A 21,068-nucleotide genomic window follows, 5' to 3' on the forward strand; every position below is an offset into this window, starting at 1 on the left:
GGGGCCAGCGCTGTCCGGAGACACTTCCGGGTCGCGTGGCCAGCGTGACATTGCTGCTCTGGCGAGCCAGAGCCGCACACGGAAACGCCGTTTACCTTCCCACTGGTAAGCGGTCCCTATTTATCTACTTGCACCCGGAGGTGCTTTCGAACTGCTAGGTTGGCAGGGTAGCATTGTGCTATTACAAACGTTCTGGCCGCCCAAGCACATCAGCTTCAATGTTCCACCTGTGCAAGGACGCCAGCTTGCCAGATGGAACGATTGCCCTTTCTCTCACAGTTTTACTCGCTGAGCTGATATCAGGGGTGCAGCTGGAGGAGGGGGAGAAGCCCCTTTGCTGACAGGGTTTGCTAGATGAATCTTGCCCCCTGTGCCTTTTTAAATATACCTCCCAAAGGCAAATGTAGGGACAAGGTGGTGGGGTTCCCTGGATGAATTCCATTAGTGGAAGCCCTGCACAATGGCGATGGGGCTCTCCTCATCTTCTTCCCCCCCATGTGCCTTGCATGCCCCCTGCCTCTGCTGACGTTGGCTCAGAGTTGGTGTGCAGTCAGGAGAGCCCACAGAAAGAGCCTGTAAGAGGACCCTCCAACATTTCTCCAATGAAAACAGGGACGTCTCATTCCACAATGATAATTTTACTACAGTGGTACCTCGGGTTAAGAACTTAATTCGTTCTGGAGGTCTGTTCTTAACCTGAAACTGTTCTTAACCTGAAGCACCACTTTAGCTAATGGGGCCTCCCGCTGCTTCCGGAGCACGATTTCTGTTCTCATCCTGAAGCAAAGTTCTTAACCCGAGATACTATTTCTGGGTTAGTGGAGTCTGTAACCTGAAGCGTCTGTAACCCGAGGTACCATTGTATTTATACCCACATCTTACTGGGTTGCCCCAGCCACTCTGAGAGACTTCCAACATATATAAAAACATAACAAAACATTAAACATTTTTTAAAAAACTTCCCTATTACTGCCTTCGGACAGCTTGGGGGTTGGATAACTCCTTAACCTCTAACATTTCTCCAATGGAAATAGGGACATATTAAGGAAAAGCGAGACATTCTGGGAGGAAATCAGAAACTGGGATGGCTTCTCTAAATCAAGGACATCCCTGGAAAACAGGGACACTTGGAGGGTCTGGGATCATCCAGCGCAGACAGGAAGTTTATTATAGTGCCACATTGAATTCCACCCAGTAGTTCGGTTCACCAGAGACAAGCAATAGAAAAGTGGATAAACTATCTTTGAAAATTAGGGACAAGTGGAACATATGAAGTCATCATAATCCAGGAGCTTCTTTGGTTGAAATGCAGGATTAAAAATTGAATTGCTCTAAATCAGGGGTTGTCAACCTGGTCCCTACCACCCACTAGTGGGCGTTTCAGGATCCTAGGTGGGCGGTCGGGGGTTCCACAGCACAAGCTGAATCCTCCTTCCATCGAGCACTGGTGGGCGGTAAGAAAATTCTACCATGAAGAAAGATGCAATAGTGGGCGGTAGGTACAAAAAGGTTGACTACCCCGCTCTAAATAATTAAATAATTTTCTCCTTCTGAGTCATCTCTTCAGAAGTCCTGCTATTGTTGCAATCCTATCAGGAAGAGCTCAGCTATTCTTCGTGTCAAAATGTATGCCTTCACCTACATCTCTCAGAGGCAGAACAGACCAGGTATAGCTGGCATTCTGCGATGTGAACCAGGAAGTCCCAGTGTGGTTCTTCGCCAACTGCGTTATCGCCCATTCAATTATTAGCCTACCATCAGCATAGTTTGTGGCCTACGAAAAACCTCTCCTCTGCAATATAGGAACACTTTGCTGAGCTACCTTCCTGTGTTCTTGTAAGAATGGATTGCAAGGTGGCAAACTATGCAAAGCAATTAGAACACACCAGAACCTGCTCTATAAATGTTTTTAATGGAGAATGCACATTGGTTTGCCAGCCTAGTTGCAATTTAATTTAACCTTGATTACTATCCTCTTCATTTGCCTGGGATAACAGTGTTGGAACTAGCCTTATCCTTAGAAAATATTATCAACCTAAACTTTTTTTGGGGGTGGGGGGAGTTGATATGCAGAGCAGATCCTCACCAAATGCCAAGGGTGTGGTGGGGTCTACGTGGGAGGAGGCAGTGCTTGAGGTAGTCACAGAACTGGCCAATTACAGGGTTATAACTGCATTCGTTTGCACAATTACTGCCATTTAATGCTTGAGTGACTTCCTTCTGAGAAAACATGCAAGTAAAACCTATCACCTTGAACTGATCTGTGAAATGAACTGGTAACCAAAATGGTGCACTCTTAATACTGGTCTTATTTGTGATTGGTGTTAGCCAGGTAGGTATGTTCTAGTCCAGTCTAGGAAACCTTTTTGCCTTCAAATGCCACGTGGCAGTGGATGGGTAATTGGGGCCCACGTGCCACAGGTGTGGCTGGAGCTGTCAGTGGGAGGAGCCATTAATGCACACATTCAAATTCCCACACTGTTGGGAAGGACACACAAGGGGGGAGGGAGGATCAACAGCTGTTTGATGAGCTGAAGGAGCACAATTTGCATGTCCAGGATGGTGAAGCAGGGGCTTCCCATACAAATCAGGGAAGGACATAGATACAAATTGGACTGGGATAGCTTGAATTCTGTTGTCTATGCTCTGATAGCATCTAACTCTAGGTTAATTACTGCAACATGTTAAGTGTGGGGCTGCCTCTGAACTTCAGCTAGTGCAGAACACAACGGTGCAAACTCACCAGGGCAAGACAGTTTGTGCATATAGTGCCAATCCTGGCTGGACTTCACTGGCTGCCAATTAGTTTCTTGGCCAAATTCAAAATGCTGTTTTTGATCTATAATGACCACCTGTCCCCATATGAACCAACCCAGACCCTGCAATCATCATCTGAGGCCCTTCTTTGTGCCTTATCCACAGGAAGTCTGGCAACACAAGAACGGGCCTTTTCTGTGGTGGCTCCCATTTGTGGAATGCTCTCCCCAGGGAGGCTTGCCTGGTGCCCTTGTTACATATCTTTAGGGGACAGGCAAAAAATTTCCTCTATGACAAAGCCTTTGACCTTTAACTCTCTGCGGCCTTTTAAAAGTTGGTGGGATGTTTTTTAATATATTTATTTTTCCTCTTGATTTTTTTTTATTTGTTTATGCATTTTCCATTTTTCTTTTTACATATCATGCTTTCTCATCGTACAATATTTCTATGCAGACTTCCCTCTTCCCTCTTGATTTTAATGCATATATGCAGGTGGCAGAGGGAGGAGGTGTTCTGCCTGTTTGTAAGTCGCTTTGGGTTGGCCTGAGCAAGATAACATAAAGCAACTAACAAATTCAATAAACAACAACAACCCCTGTGGGCGCTCTTGTAATATAATTGCCTTTGAGGTTCTTTGAGGACAGTTTGGTATTTCTCCTTTTTGTACATCGTAATGGCAGATCCTCCTGACTATCTCTCTCAAGTAAATTACAGGCAAGGTGAAAAGTTTAACAAGCCCAACAGATCTGCATCTCAGTTTCAGTATCTCATTTACTAGGAAGACCACATGATGTCCATGCATGTCACAGCCTGGTACAGAAAGAGGTTCTCATGGCGTCTTTGAGGTGCCATGATTCAGACGCTGAGTTGTGGTGACTCCTCCCCAAGTCCCAAATCAGGAAAGAGAAACCTCCGATTCACAAACAAGTTCCTCCACATTCACTCCTCGGGGAACCGCCCTCCTGCCTACCTGCCTGCTTAAAGATCTGACGCAAGGCAAAGGCATGGATACAGAGCCAACCACCTAGCAAACACTCATTGTTCTATAGCTAGGGCTTGTTCATCGTGAGCTTGGGAAGGTCGGAGGCACCAACACCAAATGCCTGGAGAGGTAGCTCCTTGCTGGTTTTGAGGAAGGGAGGTATGGTGCTTGGGAGGAAAGGGGCAGGATGTTGGTGGGAAAACTCCAGGATTTACGGAAAAGATGGTGTGCTTCAAATGATCTCCATGGACGGGACACCTCTGCAGATCTTTTGACCTGTACGTATCTGTGTAGCATATCCATGTGGTTTTGTTTGTGCTATTATGAATGTGGTTTTATTGTTGATTTTATCCCGCTTGCCACCAAGACATTTTTTCTTACCATGTGTTGATGGCATAGAAATGTTTACAAACAAACAAAAAGTTAATGAGGAGAAGGGTTGACATTTTTGTTTTGCTTCTGTTTCTAGCTGCATTGTGCTCTTATGTTCTTGGATTACTTAACCTTAGCCTTGAATGTGGGATAGGATGGGCTGCAGCATATTCACATCTAGCTTTTGCAATTTTAAAGTTTCTTTTCACCAGCCTAAATGGCAAGAATCTCTACAATCTCTCGTTAAAGCTAATTTCTAGTCCCCTTGCTTGTGAGAAAATGTTTGAAAGGCTGTTCAAAAAGTGCTTAAAACAACAACAACCACCCCACTATTAATTATTATTTTTATTATCCTTTGGGGGCTTGTTCCTTGGTGTTTCAATACTGAAGTTATTAATTCTGCCACCAGTCTAAATCTACTTGGGCTAATTTATGTATCTGCAGAGGGACTGAAAGGGGCCATCTCCACGTGTATATACAACCCACACTTTCTTCCCCTTCTCACTTCATCTTCTTCTGGAGTTCTTAAAAGTATTTGTGTCCTGCTTTTCATCCAGCTGGTGGCTGCATGTGAGCAAGTGGACAAGGATGTCTGTGACCAAAACCAGTAAGGAGATTCCTGCTGCTGCCCCTTCGGCGGAGTGCCCCGTCTGTTATGAGTCATTTCAGTCTCCGAAAGTGTCGCGCCGGGTGCTGAGCTGTGGGCACACTTTTTGCCACGACTGTCTGGTCAAGTGCCTTTTGGCATCTCGGGATGAGGGCCGGCTACAGAACTGCCTCACCTGCCCCGTCTGTCGCTTTGTGACCTTCCTCTGCAGGAAGAGAGCCTGCTTGCCTTCCAAGATCTCCCCAAACCCTCCACCTTTGGAGCTGCCTCTCTCACCTTCGTTGCTGTCCTTGGGGTCAGCAAACACTTTAGTGGTGCCTGGCCATTTCCTGATGTCCCTGCGTGGCTACGACAGCCACCAGAATGTGTGTGGCTGCCCTAGCATGAACTCAGTGGTGCACCCTGGTGGCTTGGAGCGACAGTCTCACGTCTTCATTATCACTCAGTGTGGGATGCCGCTGATCGAAGAGAACATTGGTGTCACCGCTCTAAACCACGATGTGGAAGCTGCGGGGTCAGTGGCGTCTCAGAGGTCCCTAATAATGGGCTGCTTCCAATCACCCATTGTCTTGGCAATCCTCCTGGTCTCCACTGTTGCTCTTTTGGGGGCTGTTCTCCCCTGGCTACTACTACTAGAATGAACCCTACTCTGCACCCCTCCCCTGCATCTCCTTTTGGGAACCACATTATGAAAAAAGTTATCCCTTTGGCACACCCGCAAAGAATTGCAGGATTCGGGTCGATGGGAGATCCATGAAGGAAACAGAACTACAGGAAATGGTATTTGTACAATCCCTCCCTTGTCATGTATGATGGTATTGCTAAAGTGTGGTTCAGAGGAGCAAGAAAGGTCACCTAGACTAGAGACGGGGTCTAAATATCCTGCTGAGGATAATCAGTGTGTTTATTTAATTCTTACATGCATATCCTGCCCTTCAAGGAGCACCTCCAAGGAGCTCAGAGCTGTATTAAAGTTTCCCTGTGAAATTAGGGTAGACTGAGAGGTGACAACATTTCTTAAGACCAACCAATGAGCTTCACAGCTGAGCAGGGATCTGAGCTCACACCCAAACTCAACACTGTAACCGCCTCTGGTGCCAGTATTGCATCCAAGGGGATATGGGCTGTGGTGTGCTTGTCTGGAAGGGCTCACTGAAGCGATTCAATGTCATTCCACCTCTGACTTCAACACTCATGGTAATTTAATAAGGCATAGCCTTTGTGATAAGCCAAGAGCATCTTGGGTGGTTCCAGCATCATGGCAATCCTTGTTCCGCCAGGCAAATCCAAGCTGTTAGCACGTTGCTAACACAGAAGGATTCTCATCCTGCACACCATGTGCTCCTATTGCATTTAATTCTGGGTGCACTACAGGTGAGACAGACCCTCCCAGCTGAGATGGAGTAGAATTAACTTAGGTCTCCTGCTCCAGTCATTAGCAATAGCTGCTCTTCATCTGTTATTGCTCTGTTGTTGCTGACCTCCATCATCTAGCATCAGTCTTGATGTTGTGAAAATTTCAATCACTTGATGAAATATGTTAATTTTGGTTTCATTTTATTTTTGTACCTTCTGTCCTGTTTTCTACTTTTGATATTGTTGTCACACTAAGATTAATAAAAATATTTCATTGCTACTCCTTAGCAAATGGACTTCCTTAGATTTCAAGGGTAGTTTTGTCAGATGGTCTTATTTCCTCCCAGGCCTCCTCCTCCTCCTCCTCCTCCTCCTCCTTCAAAACCTGCTCTTGCTTTTGCCTAGGCAGGCAGAGAGGGAGGCCTGGCAGTTGTGCATCTAGTTGATGAGCACATAGGTCACAAGCACCCTCTTCTGGCAGTTAGGAGAACAAGCAATTTATCATTTGAATTGCTCAGCCTTAGGTAGGGGTGTGGATTTTCAGTGGTGGGTGGGACTAAGCAGAAAGAATCCAAGGGTGAGTTCACACAACGTCACCACTATTTCAAGTGATGACTAGCAGCTACACAACAGCTATTGCAGGTCAAAACACTACAGGGGTATGTGCAGTGGGGATTGTGTAGGGGAAGCGAGGGAGAGAACGTCCCATTGTACAAACTGAAGTCATTCCACTCATGCATTTATTTAGCTGAACACGACCCAGAGCTTCCATGACACATGGCATCACTCAATACTTTTCAGTGGTGTCCTGTTCACACATTTGGCAGACTGTGACGGAAGAGTGGCTTATGTATGTACAGATGTGGATCCACTGTGAGAATCATGGTTTCTAGACTTCATTCATAGGTACCCTGGAAGGTGCTTTCAAGGGCACTAACATTACCCAGGTTTACATTTCACTTTTATTTGCTATAAGGAGTGGCTTGATTTATGTGCTTTTTTTAAAAAAGCGTTGTGACCTACTTCTCGCTGGTGTGACATGGGGAATGTATCATTGTTATTTCCCATGGGCGGGTTTTGTTTTTTGTTGTTCCTTTTAAAGAAAACTAATTAGCAGCTCTACGTAGCTGCTTCAGATATGAAGTAGTGCCATTCTGGGTGTTTCCTCTCAAACCCTTTTACCAATGAATCTCTCTCTCTCTCTCTTACACTCACAGGCATATATACACACCCGGGTTGCCATTAGCTCCATATGGAGAGAAAAAAGCCAGTACAGATGTTTCCTAAGGAGAAAGAGATAAGTGGAGAGAAACAACAGACAAAAAGTTGTGTGTGGTTCCTAAGCCCTTCTAGCTTTTCCCGTCTTTTGTTGAGGGAATTTCAGAATTTCCAATGGGCAGAGTTAGGCTGCTGTCAAACGGTGTGCATAATTTGTAGTCCAGCCAAGTGGGCTTGTCTGAGACTTCCTGGTAGCTTTTAAAAAAGTAAACACTCATACCAAATTCACCTACAACTCAATAACTGGATCAAAGAGTGACTCATGCCTACATCCATGTCACAGTAGCTGTGGAACACTAATTTGGAGCGTGGCATCCTGCCTCCCAAAGTGTGCCAACCGATGTTTTGTTTTGAGCGACAACCTCAGCAGCACAAGGGACAAACAGAAGTGAAATAGGGCAAAGCTAAATGGGGCAAGGCAAAGAAGGGCACCATGGACAGCTCCGTTTGGGATTCAAGCTGGAGACTCCCTAAGAGCAGTGATACTCATGAGCCTTAAACAGGAGCTGCAGCTCTATCTGTGTAGCTAGTACCACATTCTGCGAGCAAAGCCTCTTCATTAAAGGGGCCCGGCCTGCTTCAGAAGTCATTTACACTGATGGAAAGTGGGAGCCATTAAGATGTCTGAGCCGGAGTCCTCAGCATCAGATGAGAGCCCCCTGGTGTCCTCAACCCAGAGAGGTACTGGCACAAGAGACTTCCCTTCTGCAGGTGCCTCTGGTTTACTGTGGACTTCTGGAGACTGTCCCTAAGGGAAATTTCCTCTCCCACTTCAAATAGCCCAAATAGGAGGAGCCCCAATCCTGGTTCATCACATTAGAAGCCCACAAGCTGGACTCAAGTGCAATAGCCCTTTCCTGCTCATGTTCCCCAGCACCTGTTAGTCAAAGGCATGGGGCCTTTGAACTTAGAGGGGATGTAGCTAACATGCCTAGTAGCCACCTAGTCTTATCCTCTAAAAATTAGTCCAATCATCTTCTAAAGCCATCATAGCAAATTCCATAGTTTAAACGATGTGATAGGTGAAGAAGTATTTCCTTTTGCTTTCTAAGATTCAGCTTCAATGGATGGCCCCAAGTTCAAGTATTATGAGAGGGATTTTTTTAAAAAAACAACTATCTACTTTCTCCACACTATCAAACTTCTGTAAAATTGCGCATAGTATGGAGGAAGTGGATAGAGAAGGTAGGTACGTGTGAGAAAAGGACTATGAACCTGTCCTGTCTCTGCCTCTATCCAGTCTGATGAATGGAACTACTTCTGGTAATGAAACCAGAGAGGAAGACTAGAGCCAACTAGGCTGTAGAGGCTTTTTCCCACCTGGTCTGGGAAGGCAGGGCCCTGATTGACTCCAACTACAAAAACTGAGGCTGCTGAACCGACTTGTGGCATGTGGTATTGTTTTGGTGAGGTTGTTTCCTGTAATTGATATTAATTTCTTGTATCTTTATTTTGAATATTCTTATGATTTATGTTGAAATGGTTCAATGTGTACTTTTCAATGTTTTATTTATTGTTCATAACTACTTTTGTTAAGTTTGTAATTATGTATTTTTTTACATGGTTGTAAGCCACCTTGAGAGTGGTTTTAAGGTGGCATACAAATAAAATGACTAATTGATTGATCAACACTAAACATACTATTGCTAGAAATGGGGGTGGGGGTGGGGTGGCTTCTGGGGGTTCCCAAAACAGCACTGGCAGTGCAACTCCCCAGTCTTGAGTGCCTGCTGTTTGTCACTTGCTTTGGATATCAGCACATTCAAGCCAGCTTTTCCAATGTTGCAAAAGAGCAGACCATCTCAGAATGTGCAAAGCTGGCCATGGGCAAGACTTATAGATGTTAACCAGTCTTAGAAAGCACCAACTGCTAGGTTTAGATGGGCCAGTGGGACAGCAGGGATGTCTATACCTCATCTCCCTGCAAAGTCAAGCTTGGCAGGAGAAACTTCCTTTTTCCTCTTGCGCTGAGGTTGGAGGATGCACCAAACTCCCAGCACGGCTGCAGTTCTAGAACATCGGAAACTGTCCTAAGCTGAGCTAGATCATTAGTTCATCTAGTTGAGTACTGTTGACCTTGACAGGTGCTCTGCCACTGAGCTCTGGCCCTCCCACCAGGTTTTCAATGTGTTGTTTCTAGAACACCAACAATGGCAGTACCTATCATGTTCCAGTGGTCCTCCAAGAATGCGTGTGGCTTGATACCAAAAGCACAAGCAAAACTGTCTGATTTCATGGCTTTTCAATTACAATTCATTAGCTAATTGTTGTTGTTGTTGAAGGACACACATCCCGCCCCCCTTTTCAATAAAGGCAGAGGTCAAATTCCTTTCCAGTCTGTCCTCAAGTCTTTCCTGCAGGGAAGTTCATGGTGTCTCACACTGACAATGTTTTGCTTAGATTCATCCTTGTTTGTTTGAGCAGGTGCCTCTCAAGCAAATCGTACAGCCCCATTGCCTCCAGCTTTTGTGTTCTGTGGGTAGGGCAGAGAGGAAATGGAAGCAGGTGAAAGAACCCTTTTAGACAATAAAAAAACACACAACGCTCCATGGATTTGATGTACAGTGCTATACACATTTCAGGTTCTATCCAGTCCTGCAACATCCCATCTCTTTTGCTGCGGAGGAATCGTCAGGCTGTGGTTTGCACCTTTAAAAGGGGTGGGGACACAGTTTAGTAGAGCTGGATGAGCTCTATAGTTCTGGCTTTGCAGTATGGGAGGTATGCAGCAGAAAAGAAAAAATAAACAAAAGATTAAAGCAAAAGTTTGACAGGACAGGGAAAGGAGACAGCCTTCCTCCTTTTTTAAAGTTTTGGATGAGTTCTTTATACTACGGGGAAGTATGCAGCTACTATGAACATGCAGAGACATAGCTGTGTACAGCACATCTGAAACATGTTCTTTCTCTCAGAGGATTCTGGATACTGTAGTTTATCCCTCACAGAGGTACAATTCCCAGCAACCCTTAACAAACTACAATGCCCAGAATTCTTTGAGGGGAAAATGTGCTTTAAAGGTATAGTGCATTCACAGCCCTTACTTAAATGTATTTAAAAAGTTGACAGAAAAGTGAGTGCATAGGTTGTTGCAGTTGTGTCTCTTAACACTTACTGGTGATGGTCTACAGATGTCTCTGATGCTTAGGCAGCCCTATTTCACCTGCCAATGGGAAATGTTGGCTGGGGAAGAAATTCATTTCCCCAGTAACAAAACAGTGTATTTTGAGAGCCAGGAAATACAATATCTCTGCAAAAGAAGTGCAAAAGATCTGAATCACACGCAACAAACAAGTTACAACTGTGCATTTATAACGCAATAAGTTGATCAACCATGAAGCCAGAAGGCAGCAGCAGTACATGCAGAAGGGCAGGGAGAGACTGATTTTGCTTTCATGTCCTGCTTGTCAGAGTCCTAGAAGCACCTGACTGGATTTCTGAGGCCTTCTGTGTGATCTAGCAGGCCTCTTCTTAGGAATTTATGAGAACAGGAACAGTAAACAGCTAGCCAACCTGGCAGTTTGGGCCCTTTTCATTCACCCACCCACCCAGAGCCCACCTGGAGACATCTTGCTTGCTTTGCAAGTGTTTTGGTGTGAAACAGTTGGGAGGGGAGTAGTTCAGGACGTCTGTTATCACAGTTCCAACCCAAGAGGAAGGTTGAAAAGTACACTGTTATCTCTGAAACAAGATACACCAAGGTGCAGGATGGCAACCTTCCTTTCCTTGGCAAATCATATGACTTGATTGCAACGTGGCATGGAGCCAACACTAAATCATCCCCTAGGATTGCGCGGCATGGATATAATAATACCCTGTCAGTCATCTTCCAGTTGCTGTTATCTGTCTTGTCTCCAGACTACGTGCAGTCCAAAGTCTTGAATTTGATATTCAGATTCTGCAATGCTGGAGTGCTTTTAGCATGTCCTTTCCAGTCTAAAATATTCCTCCCTCTGATGGTTGCATTCTGTTTGCTGCATTCATTCTCTGCTTAATCCGTCCAGCCTAACTCAACCAGCTGTTTTTGCAATACATGACTGCAAATACTCCTGGAAGCCACAAGGAGGTGCCAGTGTATCATCATGATGGTTCCACTGATTCCCCTAAAAGCTTTAAAAAAAGAATAGGTACTAAGCTGCAAATATTGACCTGCAGGCTGATAAACATAGATCAGACCATTTTCTATTGGAGGATAATAGTTTTCTTACCCACATATACAAGCATACCTAGACGCTACTGACCCTGAGCTGCCTGAGTCTTAATGGCAGCTGCTACAGATGTGAGTGAGTCTCTCAGTTACCTGCTGTAGGTGCTAATAAGACTAAGATGCAAGGCTGTAAAAGCAAAGGTTCCATTGGGCAAGCCAGTGGCAACACAATCTGAGACGGCATTGCAAGCTAAGTCTCTTTTCTATACTTAATGTTAAGTAAATGTGCAGTGTTGGTTTAATAATGGAGGGAACTTTGAAAAAACACCCCATTTAGGCGGCACACAGGGCTAATGCTCATGTGCGTGTTTGTTCATATGACTGGTACAGGGCCGGATTTAGGTTTGATGAGGCCCTAAGCTACAGAAGGTAATGGGGCCCTTTATATGTCCAGCTGTCCTTTGTCAACAACAAATTGCCACTGTTTTTTTGGTGTTGAATATATGCTATATGGAGACGCGGGTGGCGCTGTGGGTTAAACCACAGAGCCTAGGACTTACCGATCAGAAGGTCGGCAGTTCGAATGCCCGTGACGGAGTGAGCTCCCGTTGCTCGGTCCCTGCTCCTGCCAACCTAGCAGTTCTAAAGCACGTCAAGGTGCAAGTAGATAAATAGGTACCGCTCCAGCGGGAAGGTAAACGGCGTTTCCGTGCACTGCTCTAGTTCGCCAGAAGCGGCTTAGTCATGCTGGCCACATGTACGCCGGCTCCCTTGGCCAGTAAAGCGAAATGAGCGCCGCAACCCCAGAGTCAGTCATGACTGGACCTAGTGGTCAGGGGGTCTCTTTCCCCTTTTTTATGCTATATGGTAATTTATGGACCAGTCCATGCAGAATGTAGGCACGTTATATATAGAAATGAGCAAACCAGTGATATTTTAGGGATCAGGCTAGTAGGCGGGGCCCATTACTTACATCATAGGAGCCTACACAACACAAAACAAAACACTGTTGCTGTATGTAGGTTTTTATTATTTATTTTTATCTTATATTTTGGAAATGTACATCCAGGTTTTTTTTCTTTATTTTTTTGGGGGGGCCCAAGAGAGTGGGGCCCTAAACCTGTTTAGTTTATACGTAAATCCAGCACTGGACTGGTAGCATCAAAGCTCAAGCCCCAAGAGCTGATCATTAATCCCAGGAAATGACATGAGCTTATTCACAGTATTTAACTCAATTGATGAAATGTATGCTTATGCACCAAGGAAAGGAAAGTCATTAGCGTTCTGGTAATTGCCTCTCCTAGTCAGGCTGATTGGGTTATCTGCCATCTGCCATAATGGGCTGTGGAACTGATGTTCTTTGCTGGCACACTCCCTCCAGCCAGAACACTGCTGCCCACTCAGACGTGGCATGCATTTGTCAAAAGTGGCATAAAGATGGGCAGTAGTCAGGAAACGAACAGAATCCTGGTGCCTACCTCAATACAGAAATGAGAAGATTCACATAGTAGATCCACACAGCATCATTCAGAGACAGAAACCAGCACTGGTGAATGCTGATTTAGGAAACCTTATTCAACCTCTCCTAGACTGTATCTATGGGATGCGGGTGGCGCTGTGGGTTAAACCACAGAGCCTAGGACTTGCCAGTCAGAAGGTTGGCGGTTCAAATCCCTGTGACGGGGTGAGCTCCCATTGCTCGGTCCCTGCTCCTGCGAACCTAGCAGTTCGAAAGCATGTCAAAGTGCAAGTAGATAAATAGGTACCACTCCAGCGGGAAGGTAAATGCGTTTCCGTGCGCTGCTCTGGTTCGCCAGAAGCGGTTTAGGCATGCTGGCCACATGACCCGAAAGCTGTATGCTGGCTCTCTCAGCCAATAAAGCGAGATGAGCACCGCAACCCCAGAGTCGGCCATGACTGGACCTAATGGTCCGGGGTCCCTTTACCTTAGAATGTATCTACCTGGAAAATCTGGGGATTGAACCTGATGCCTTCTACATGCAGAGTAGCTGCTCTATCACTGAGCTACAGCCCTTCTTGCCAACCTGCTATATGCTATAGTTTTTTCCTGTTAGGGATTCAGTATAAGACAATAAGCCATTTTAAATATGTGTGTATTCAAACACATCCACACATGCAAATGAGCAGCAGGCTTGGCCTTGTGCAGGTCAGCAAGAAGTATAGAACTACGCCCATGTAAGTCAATCAGTAGGCAATTCCTTAATAGAAAATGTGTGGGAACATCTCAAAGCACACTTACTTCTAAAAGGTCCCTGCCCCCTAATTGTTCACAGGGAGTCCAAGGGAAGAGGGCTCATCAGTCATCATAATGACCCACCTATTGCGAATCCCACCTCAAGATGAGTTAGTGTAGGTAGTTTAGGTATAGAAACTTAATTCATGTATGCGACTACAGCGGCAAGAATGTTATTTGCCCAAAACTGGAAAGAAGAAGAAGTCCCAGCAAAGGAAGAATGGATACAAAAACTTATGGGATATGCAGAAATGGCGAAACTTACCGAAAGAATAAGAAATCAAGATAACAGACTTTTTTTATATAAAAGAATGGAAATGGTTTATTGAATATTTACATATAAGTTGTAAACAGATAAAAACATTGGCAGGATTATTGTAATAACCTGCAGTTTCATAAGAGTATATATTTAAAGAAGATGAATAAGTGAGCAAATTAATTTAATTAGGGTATGCAGAAGATATTAAAGATAAATTCAAGGAACTGCAGAAAGAGGGGGAAGGAAGTCAAGTTTTGAAATGTCAAAGAGATTGTAAAATCAGTGAAATGTATAAATCTGAAAAGTATAAATAATTCTTAAAAACAAAAACTAAAAACAAGACAAATTAGTCAAAAGGACCACAGGGCAAACCAGGACCAAGCAGCAAGTCAGAACGAGAGGATGAGCCGGGAACAGAGTGCAACAGAAATGCACCAGAGCTCAGGAAGACCTTGTTCATAATGTAAAGCTCAACCTGGCACAGAGAGCCCTCTTATACTCTTTCCTGCCCTCAGGGACCCAATAGCCAAACTGGACCGGTAGAGTCCATCCCCAGCTTGGAGAAACGTTCCTGAAGTTCAACGGTTCACCACACAGTGGAGCTGTACACATACCCAGCAGCACCTGGCAGCAAATTTGGCAAGTCCTGTAGGCACAGGAAAAGCTCCACAGTCTGTGAAAAGCCAGGTGGAAAAGCTTTCCTATAAGCAGCACCTGCAGCAGGGAGGAGAGGGAGTGACATTGATGACTGAGAAATGAGTATGTATGAGAGATGCAGGAGGGGAGGGGAGGGACAGGAAATAGAGGCACAGGGAGTATGCCTTGGGAGAGAGCTGAAGAACACAGGAAGTGCCCTGCTGGATCAGGTCACAGGTCTATGTAGTTCAGAATTCTATTTCCCCCAGTTGCCAGCCTCTTGAACCTGAGCACAATAGCTTTCTCCTGCTGTTGGTCTCCAGCTTCAGATATTGATACTCAAAAGCAGACTGTCTCTGATTCTGGAGCAGTGGTGTACCATGGTGCAAAATTGTTAGGGACGCAAAATTTCAACATCTGGTACTGCCGCAATACTGCTGTACACTTCCATTGCTGGGCTCCACTGAAAATGGCTTCTCCATGTGAACCAGGAAGTGACCTCTCCAGAAAATGAATGACTCTTCTTTTCTTATCTCTGCAGCTGCAATCTTTTGGGTGTTGCGGATACTGTTAGACAGTTGAATGCGCATGAATACTCCATCCGTTTCCCTCCGCCACCTCTCTGCATGACCCTGGACGCTGGCAACCCCAGCTACGCCACTGTCCTGGAGCCAACATATAGCCATCTTGACCTTTAGCCATTATCCTTATTCTCCAAGAATCAGTCTAATTTTAAAGCAGCTGAAGTTGGCATTGGTCATCACACCAAACTAGGCAGTGAATTGCATAGTTTTAGCTATGTGCTGTATAAAGACTCGCTGGGTCCTGAATTTTCCAGCTTTCAACTTCATGGAGCAATCTGCAGGTTCTACTATTACAGGAAGGGGAGAAAAACTTCTCTCTGCCCATTTTCTTATAAACTTCTATTATTTCTTCTCCCCACCCTCACCTTCCTTCCATGGCCCATTGATTCAGCAGCTACTTTGGGGTGGAGAGGTGGGGTAGAGTTGTATGGGAAGAAATCTGCAAGGCCAAACACCAGCTGAAGCATGTAGGGCTGTATGCATGTGTGAACAGGCACCTGACCCATAGAGAGATGCATTGCTAATGGCTTGGTACTTGGGGCTCGTAATGGAAGGAGCCGACTGTTGAGAAGAAGGCACTGCTTTGCAGCCTGCCAATGGCAGGTCTGGGAATTGCATGGAGCCTGGAAGTGCTTCCTTGCTCACTCAATGGCAGGAGATGCGCTGAAGAGACCCATTAGGCAACACTCGGCTTGCTTGGCTTTACAGCTCAGCTGCTGAATAATTGAGCAGGAGCTCAGCAGGCCCACTAGGCCAGCAGCTCAGCAGCTGAATCGCAATAAAGGCAAATAATTCATCATTTGGCTTAATGAGATACTTCCCAAAGAGCCTCATAGACACCACGTGGCTATGCTCTACTAACACAGTCGGAGGCAGCATGCCTTTGAATACCAGTTGCCGGGAATCAAAAGTTAGTTGTTTTGCTCACATCCTGTTTGCAGGTTTCCATACCCTCCAACATTTCCCCGATGGAAATAGGAACGTCCCATTCCATAATGATAATTTTACTATTTATACCCCACATGTCTTATTGGGTTGCCCCAGCATTCTGGGCAGCTTCCAACATATATAGAAACATAATAAAACATTAACATTAAAAAACAAAAACAAAAAACCTTCCCTATACAGGATTGACTTCAGATGGCTTGGGGGTTAGATAACTCCACACCTGTCAGGGGACTGCCATCGGAACAGGGAAGGGAGGCAGAGGGGCTGTTGGGATACAGGGAACCTCCGAAAATCTTGTGAAGCAGTTCCTCTTCTTGTGGTGGGGAAAGGCACACCTCCAGTGGGGAAGAGGGGAAGGGACCAGAGGAGGATGCTGGGAGCCCCAGTGCCGTACCTCATCAGTCTGAGGGTGGGGAAAACCACACCTCCAGGGTAAAGGAGGGGAAAGTGCTAGAGTATGCTGCTGGGAGCCTCAGCTTCTTGCCAGGTCGGCCAGGAGGGAAACATGCCTCTTCCATCACCCACCTTGCGCAGAGGGGTAAAACGCAAAGAAAGAAGGAAACGGCTGGGGGTGACTAAGCTCTTATGTTGGGGGAGGACCCAGAAGGGACCACTCCCAGATTCTGCTAGCGATTGAGGCAGACATGAACTTGTGGTTCTGCACTGTAAATAGTTTTGCACCAAATAAAACCTGTAAAAGACAGGTCGGAGTCCTGCATGGTTACTCACGAGCAACCACAACTGCCATCTGACAATGAAAATGTTAGGGACATCCTAAGGAAAAGTGGGACATTCCAGGATCAAATCAGAAACTGGGATGGCTTCTCTAAATCAGGGACGTCCCTGGAAGATAGGGACACCTGGAAGGTCTGGGTTTCCCACAGGTGTCTGGTTGGCCACAGTGAGAACAGGGGCCTGGGCTAGATGGGGCCTTTGGCCTGATCCAAGAGGGCTTTTCTAATGTTCTTAGTTTGGGCCTTGTTCACAGGTTCTTGCCGGAAGCAGTTCTACACTCTTTCCCCAAAGTTTGTGCCAGAGAGAGACAGATCAGGATCTGAATCACTTGGGTGTTCACCTACAGGCATCACAGAGACACGTGCCCACTGTGAAAAGGACACGTCCTGACTTATTGCCCTGGCATGACATAGATGTCTATGGCACAGTCACAAGACTGCAGTCCATTGTCCCTGTGAAATCAATGAGAGACTCATTTGGGGTGTGTCACAGACTTGCAGGTCCTGTCCTAAGCAAAAATGTGGGTGTCACATTTTTGCTATCCTGCAGGGCTTTCTTCTTTCTTTCTTTCTTTCTTTCTTTCTTTCTTTCTTTCTTTCTTGTATGTATACTGCCACATCCACTCCCTGCTACAAGGTAGGCTGGCAGCTACTATGATATCTGCTGAGCTGCTCTGCTGTCCGGGGATGAGTCTTGCATATTCTTTGCAAACGAACAGCAATTAGCAGCTGGCATTATCGCCTAAGCACCCATTTGGCTCCCTGCCAGGTTGAGGACTGCTGTTGTTGCTGCTTCTGGTACTTCCTAGGGGCTGTGCCTGGTGATTAAAGATGCATGACCACCGTGAAAGAGCAGTGATTCCCGATGGTGGGCCAACACTGCTAACTACAATGCGAGTATACAGTGGGGGTGCTCAGTTGCACTGGTGTCATTTAATCACAGGCACTGAGCTAACGAAGCTGTGGTGCTGAGCTGTGGGAGTCTGTAAAGGAGAGGTACCAGTTAGCACAGTGAGTTTCTCCCCCTACTGAAGTACAGTTGCTGTTTTGGATGGGGCCACCTTCACAGATCCTGCCGCTGCTCAGTTTCTAGCAGAGATCTACATGAAGATTGCCACAAATTCTAATGTGTTTTTGTTTTTTTAGTACCAGGCAGCACATTACATGTAAATGTGGACATGCATTCTAAGTGCAGTAGAAGCTACTCTTCCCCAAAATGTAGCAATTCTGTGTTCAAATCATTCTTACCGTGTTTGATTCCTGCATTGCAGGGGGTTGAAATAGATGACCCTTGGGGTCCTTTCCAACTAAAAAAAAAATTAAAAGGTAAAGGACCCCTGGATGGTTAAGTCCAGTCAAAGGTGACTATGGGGTTGCGGTGTTCATCATGCTTTCAGGCCGAGGGAGCTGGTGTTTGTCCACAGACAGCTTTCCAAGTCATGTGGCCAGCAGGTCTAAACCTCTTCTGGCGCAACAGGACACCATGACAGAAACCAGAGCACATGGAAACACCATTTACCTTTCCACCACAGCAACACCTGTTTAGCTACTTGCACCGGCATGCTTTTGAACTGAGAGGTTGGCAGGAGCCAGGACAGAGCAACAGGAGCTCACCCTGTCGCGGGGATTCGAACCACTGACCTGCCAATCAGCAAGCCCAAGCGGCTCAGTGGTTTAGACCACAGTGCCTGCTGTGTCTACAGTTCTATGATTCTAGAGAACATGGGCATCTGTCTTCCATGCTGCTCCTGTGTGCAGGTTTTGGGCAGCAGGCACACAACATCATTCTTGTCCACGTGCCATCCCGTATTATTTCCCCCATTTAATCCAGATATATGGAAAACCCATTAAGTAAAAAAATAAAAACAAAAAACCACCACCACCACAACCAACAACAACACACAGAGGAAACAGTAAATAGAAATTTGGTCTGTGTTGGGGAGAGGGGGAATCTGGGGTGCAACTCTGATGGGGATGGTGTTGTGTGGATGCAGGAGCTGCATCAACAAAACACAATGTGGAAGAGCCCCATGTCTGTCTTCACTTTGGATCACTGTGCACATGACATGCCACCAAGCCTTCATGTGGAAGTAGAGGAGGCTTAATTGGAAGAGAGGGTAGATTCAAAGTCTAGGAATCTTGAATTGTTGTCCAGGTTTCCTGGTTTGTAATCTCTAAGCTTTCATTTGCTATGATAGTGAATTACAGCCATAACATGCTCTGAGCCTTCCAGATAAAACAGCATAAAGGCCTTATAATGGTGCAAAGGGTGAACCTGCAACATAGACGTTTTTTTTAAAAAAAAATATCTGGGATCACTGTACATTTCCCTCATCCGTGTACAATTATGTTCTTATCACACACTGTTGCAAAGTAGAGCATGAAAGCAAGACATTTAGGAAAGGAAACTATATCTCTGACCATCTGAATTATATAAAAAAAGATTTTCAAAAACCAATCAAAACGTTTGTGTGTTCTGTTGGGCGAAGTGGAATGTGATATTTTTAATCTTTCGATCTAACCCATATCTGCATAGCCAATAAAAAAACCAGTGGTTTGAACTTTGTACTGATACACACCTTTTATTATTGTTGCAAGATATGCAGCTAGATTTTTTTCTTACTAGACTTTTTTTGTTACAAGGAAATGAATCTTTAAAAGTTATGTATTCAGTAACTATTATTTTCACCAGTTGTCAACAAGAACTGCAACTTTGCTCTCGGGTTTCAAATTCAAAACATTCAGATACATTTTTTAATTTTTATTTTTGCTGGTTGTTGCTGAAGATGGAAAACGTTTTAGAAATTCAGGGGAACTTCTAATCCAGCAGCAATTGTGAGATACTCACTAAATATTATGGTGTTTTAAGGGGAAATCTTTTCAAAATAAGAAGCTGTCAACTTGAAATACAGTGTGCTTGACCCTTTGCACACATGTGTACACACACACACACCTCACTTTCAAAACTGCATCTCCTCCTTCATGCCAAGTAGTAAATAAGTAAACAGAGAAATACTGGTGCTTATATACCTCTCTAGCTCATGATTCGTGCCTGGTAATTCCAGATGTATGGGGAATGTCTCAGCGGTGAAGGAAATGCACACATTCAGAGGCTCTGTACACCTAATTATTACTACTCATGATCAAGGACTGAGGGTGTGCGTTAAGGGGGACAGTCTTAGCAAGTCCAGGCTCAAATTATACTTTGTTGTTGTTTAGTCGTTTAGTCGTGTCCGACTCTTTGTGACCCCATGGACCAGAGCACGCCAGGCACTCCTGTCTTCCACTGCCTCCCGCAGTTTGGTCAAACTCATGATGGTAACTTCGAGAATACTGTCCAACCATCTCGTCCTCTGTTGTCCCCTTCTCCTTGTGCCCTCAATCTTTCCCAACATCAGGGTCTTTTCCAGGGACTCTTCTCTTCTCATGAGGTCGCCAAAGTATTGGAGCCTCAGCTTCATGATCTGTCCTTCCAGTGAGCACTCAGGGCTGATTTCCTTCAGAATGGATAGGTTTGATCTTCTTGCAGTCCATGGGACTCTCAAGACAGTCTCCTCCAGCACCATAATTCAAAAGTATCAATTCTTTGGCGATCAGCCTTCTTTATGGTCCAGCTCTCACTTCCATATATCACTACTGGGAAAACCATAGCTTTAACTATACAGACCTTTGTCAGCAAGGTGATGTCTCTGCTTTTTAAGATGCTGTCTAGGCAAATTATACTTTACCCATGAGTATTTATTTCCCAGCTGTCAAAGCTTACTCTAAACTCAGCAAGACACCCTGAGCAACAGATGGATAAATAAGCAGACAGGACTTGTTGAAAGGGATTTCTGCATAGTCATACTGTGCATTTTCCTCCTCACACAGCAAGAGTGGCACATAAGGAGGCTACTCACAGTGGCACAGTGAGGTTGAAATCACTATGCATATCAAATCAAGCACCAGGCAGCTATTTATATGTCTGGGTGCCACACCAGCTACCTGAGACTGGCTCCATCTGATTCCATCTGATTAGTGAAAGGTGGGTAAGTTTTGTGTTTTTTGGAGGAGAGGCGTTCAGTGGGAATTGTTTATATACATTTAATCAAATCACCACATATACATTCAACCTTCCCACCCCCACCCAACCCCATCTGCAATAGGCCAGAAATTTA

The 21,068-nt window shown here is 45.2% G+C and overlaps 1 protein-coding gene and 1 long non-coding RNA gene across 3 annotated transcripts in view; one reads left to right on the forward strand and one right to left on the reverse strand.

The window, feature by feature from the left end:
* Positions 1-21,068, reverse strand: part of LOC307210430 — a 344,426-nt gene that overhangs the window by 71,972 nt on the left and 251,386 nt on the right. The gene's annotated exons all lie outside the window — the stretch shown is intronic.
* Positions 3,705-9,681, forward strand: RNF222 (ring finger protein 222). 2 transcript variants are annotated; one of them, XR_013835780.1, is made up of 3 exons: positions 3,705-4,017; positions 4,669-5,498; positions 7,292-9,681. XR_013835780.1 is itself a non-coding variant. In XM_079965244.1 (2 exons), exon 2 carries the CDS (start codon positions 4,700-4,702, stop codon positions 5,357-5,359), a length of 660 nt encoding a protein of 219 aa, XP_079821370.1. In that variant the 5' UTR covers positions 3,705-4,017; positions 4,669-4,699; the 3' UTR covers positions 5,360-9,681. The 2 variants fall into 2 exon arrangements, 1 of the variants encoding a protein (XP_079821370.1); XM_079965244.1 differs by having other exon boundaries at positions 4,669-9,681.

This window comes from Podarcis cretensis (genome assembly GCF_951804945.1).
Source record: "Podarcis cretensis genome assembly, chromosome: 2".
Lineage (NCBI taxonomy): Eukaryota > Metazoa > Chordata > Lepidosauria > Squamata > Lacertidae > Podarcis > Podarcis cretensis.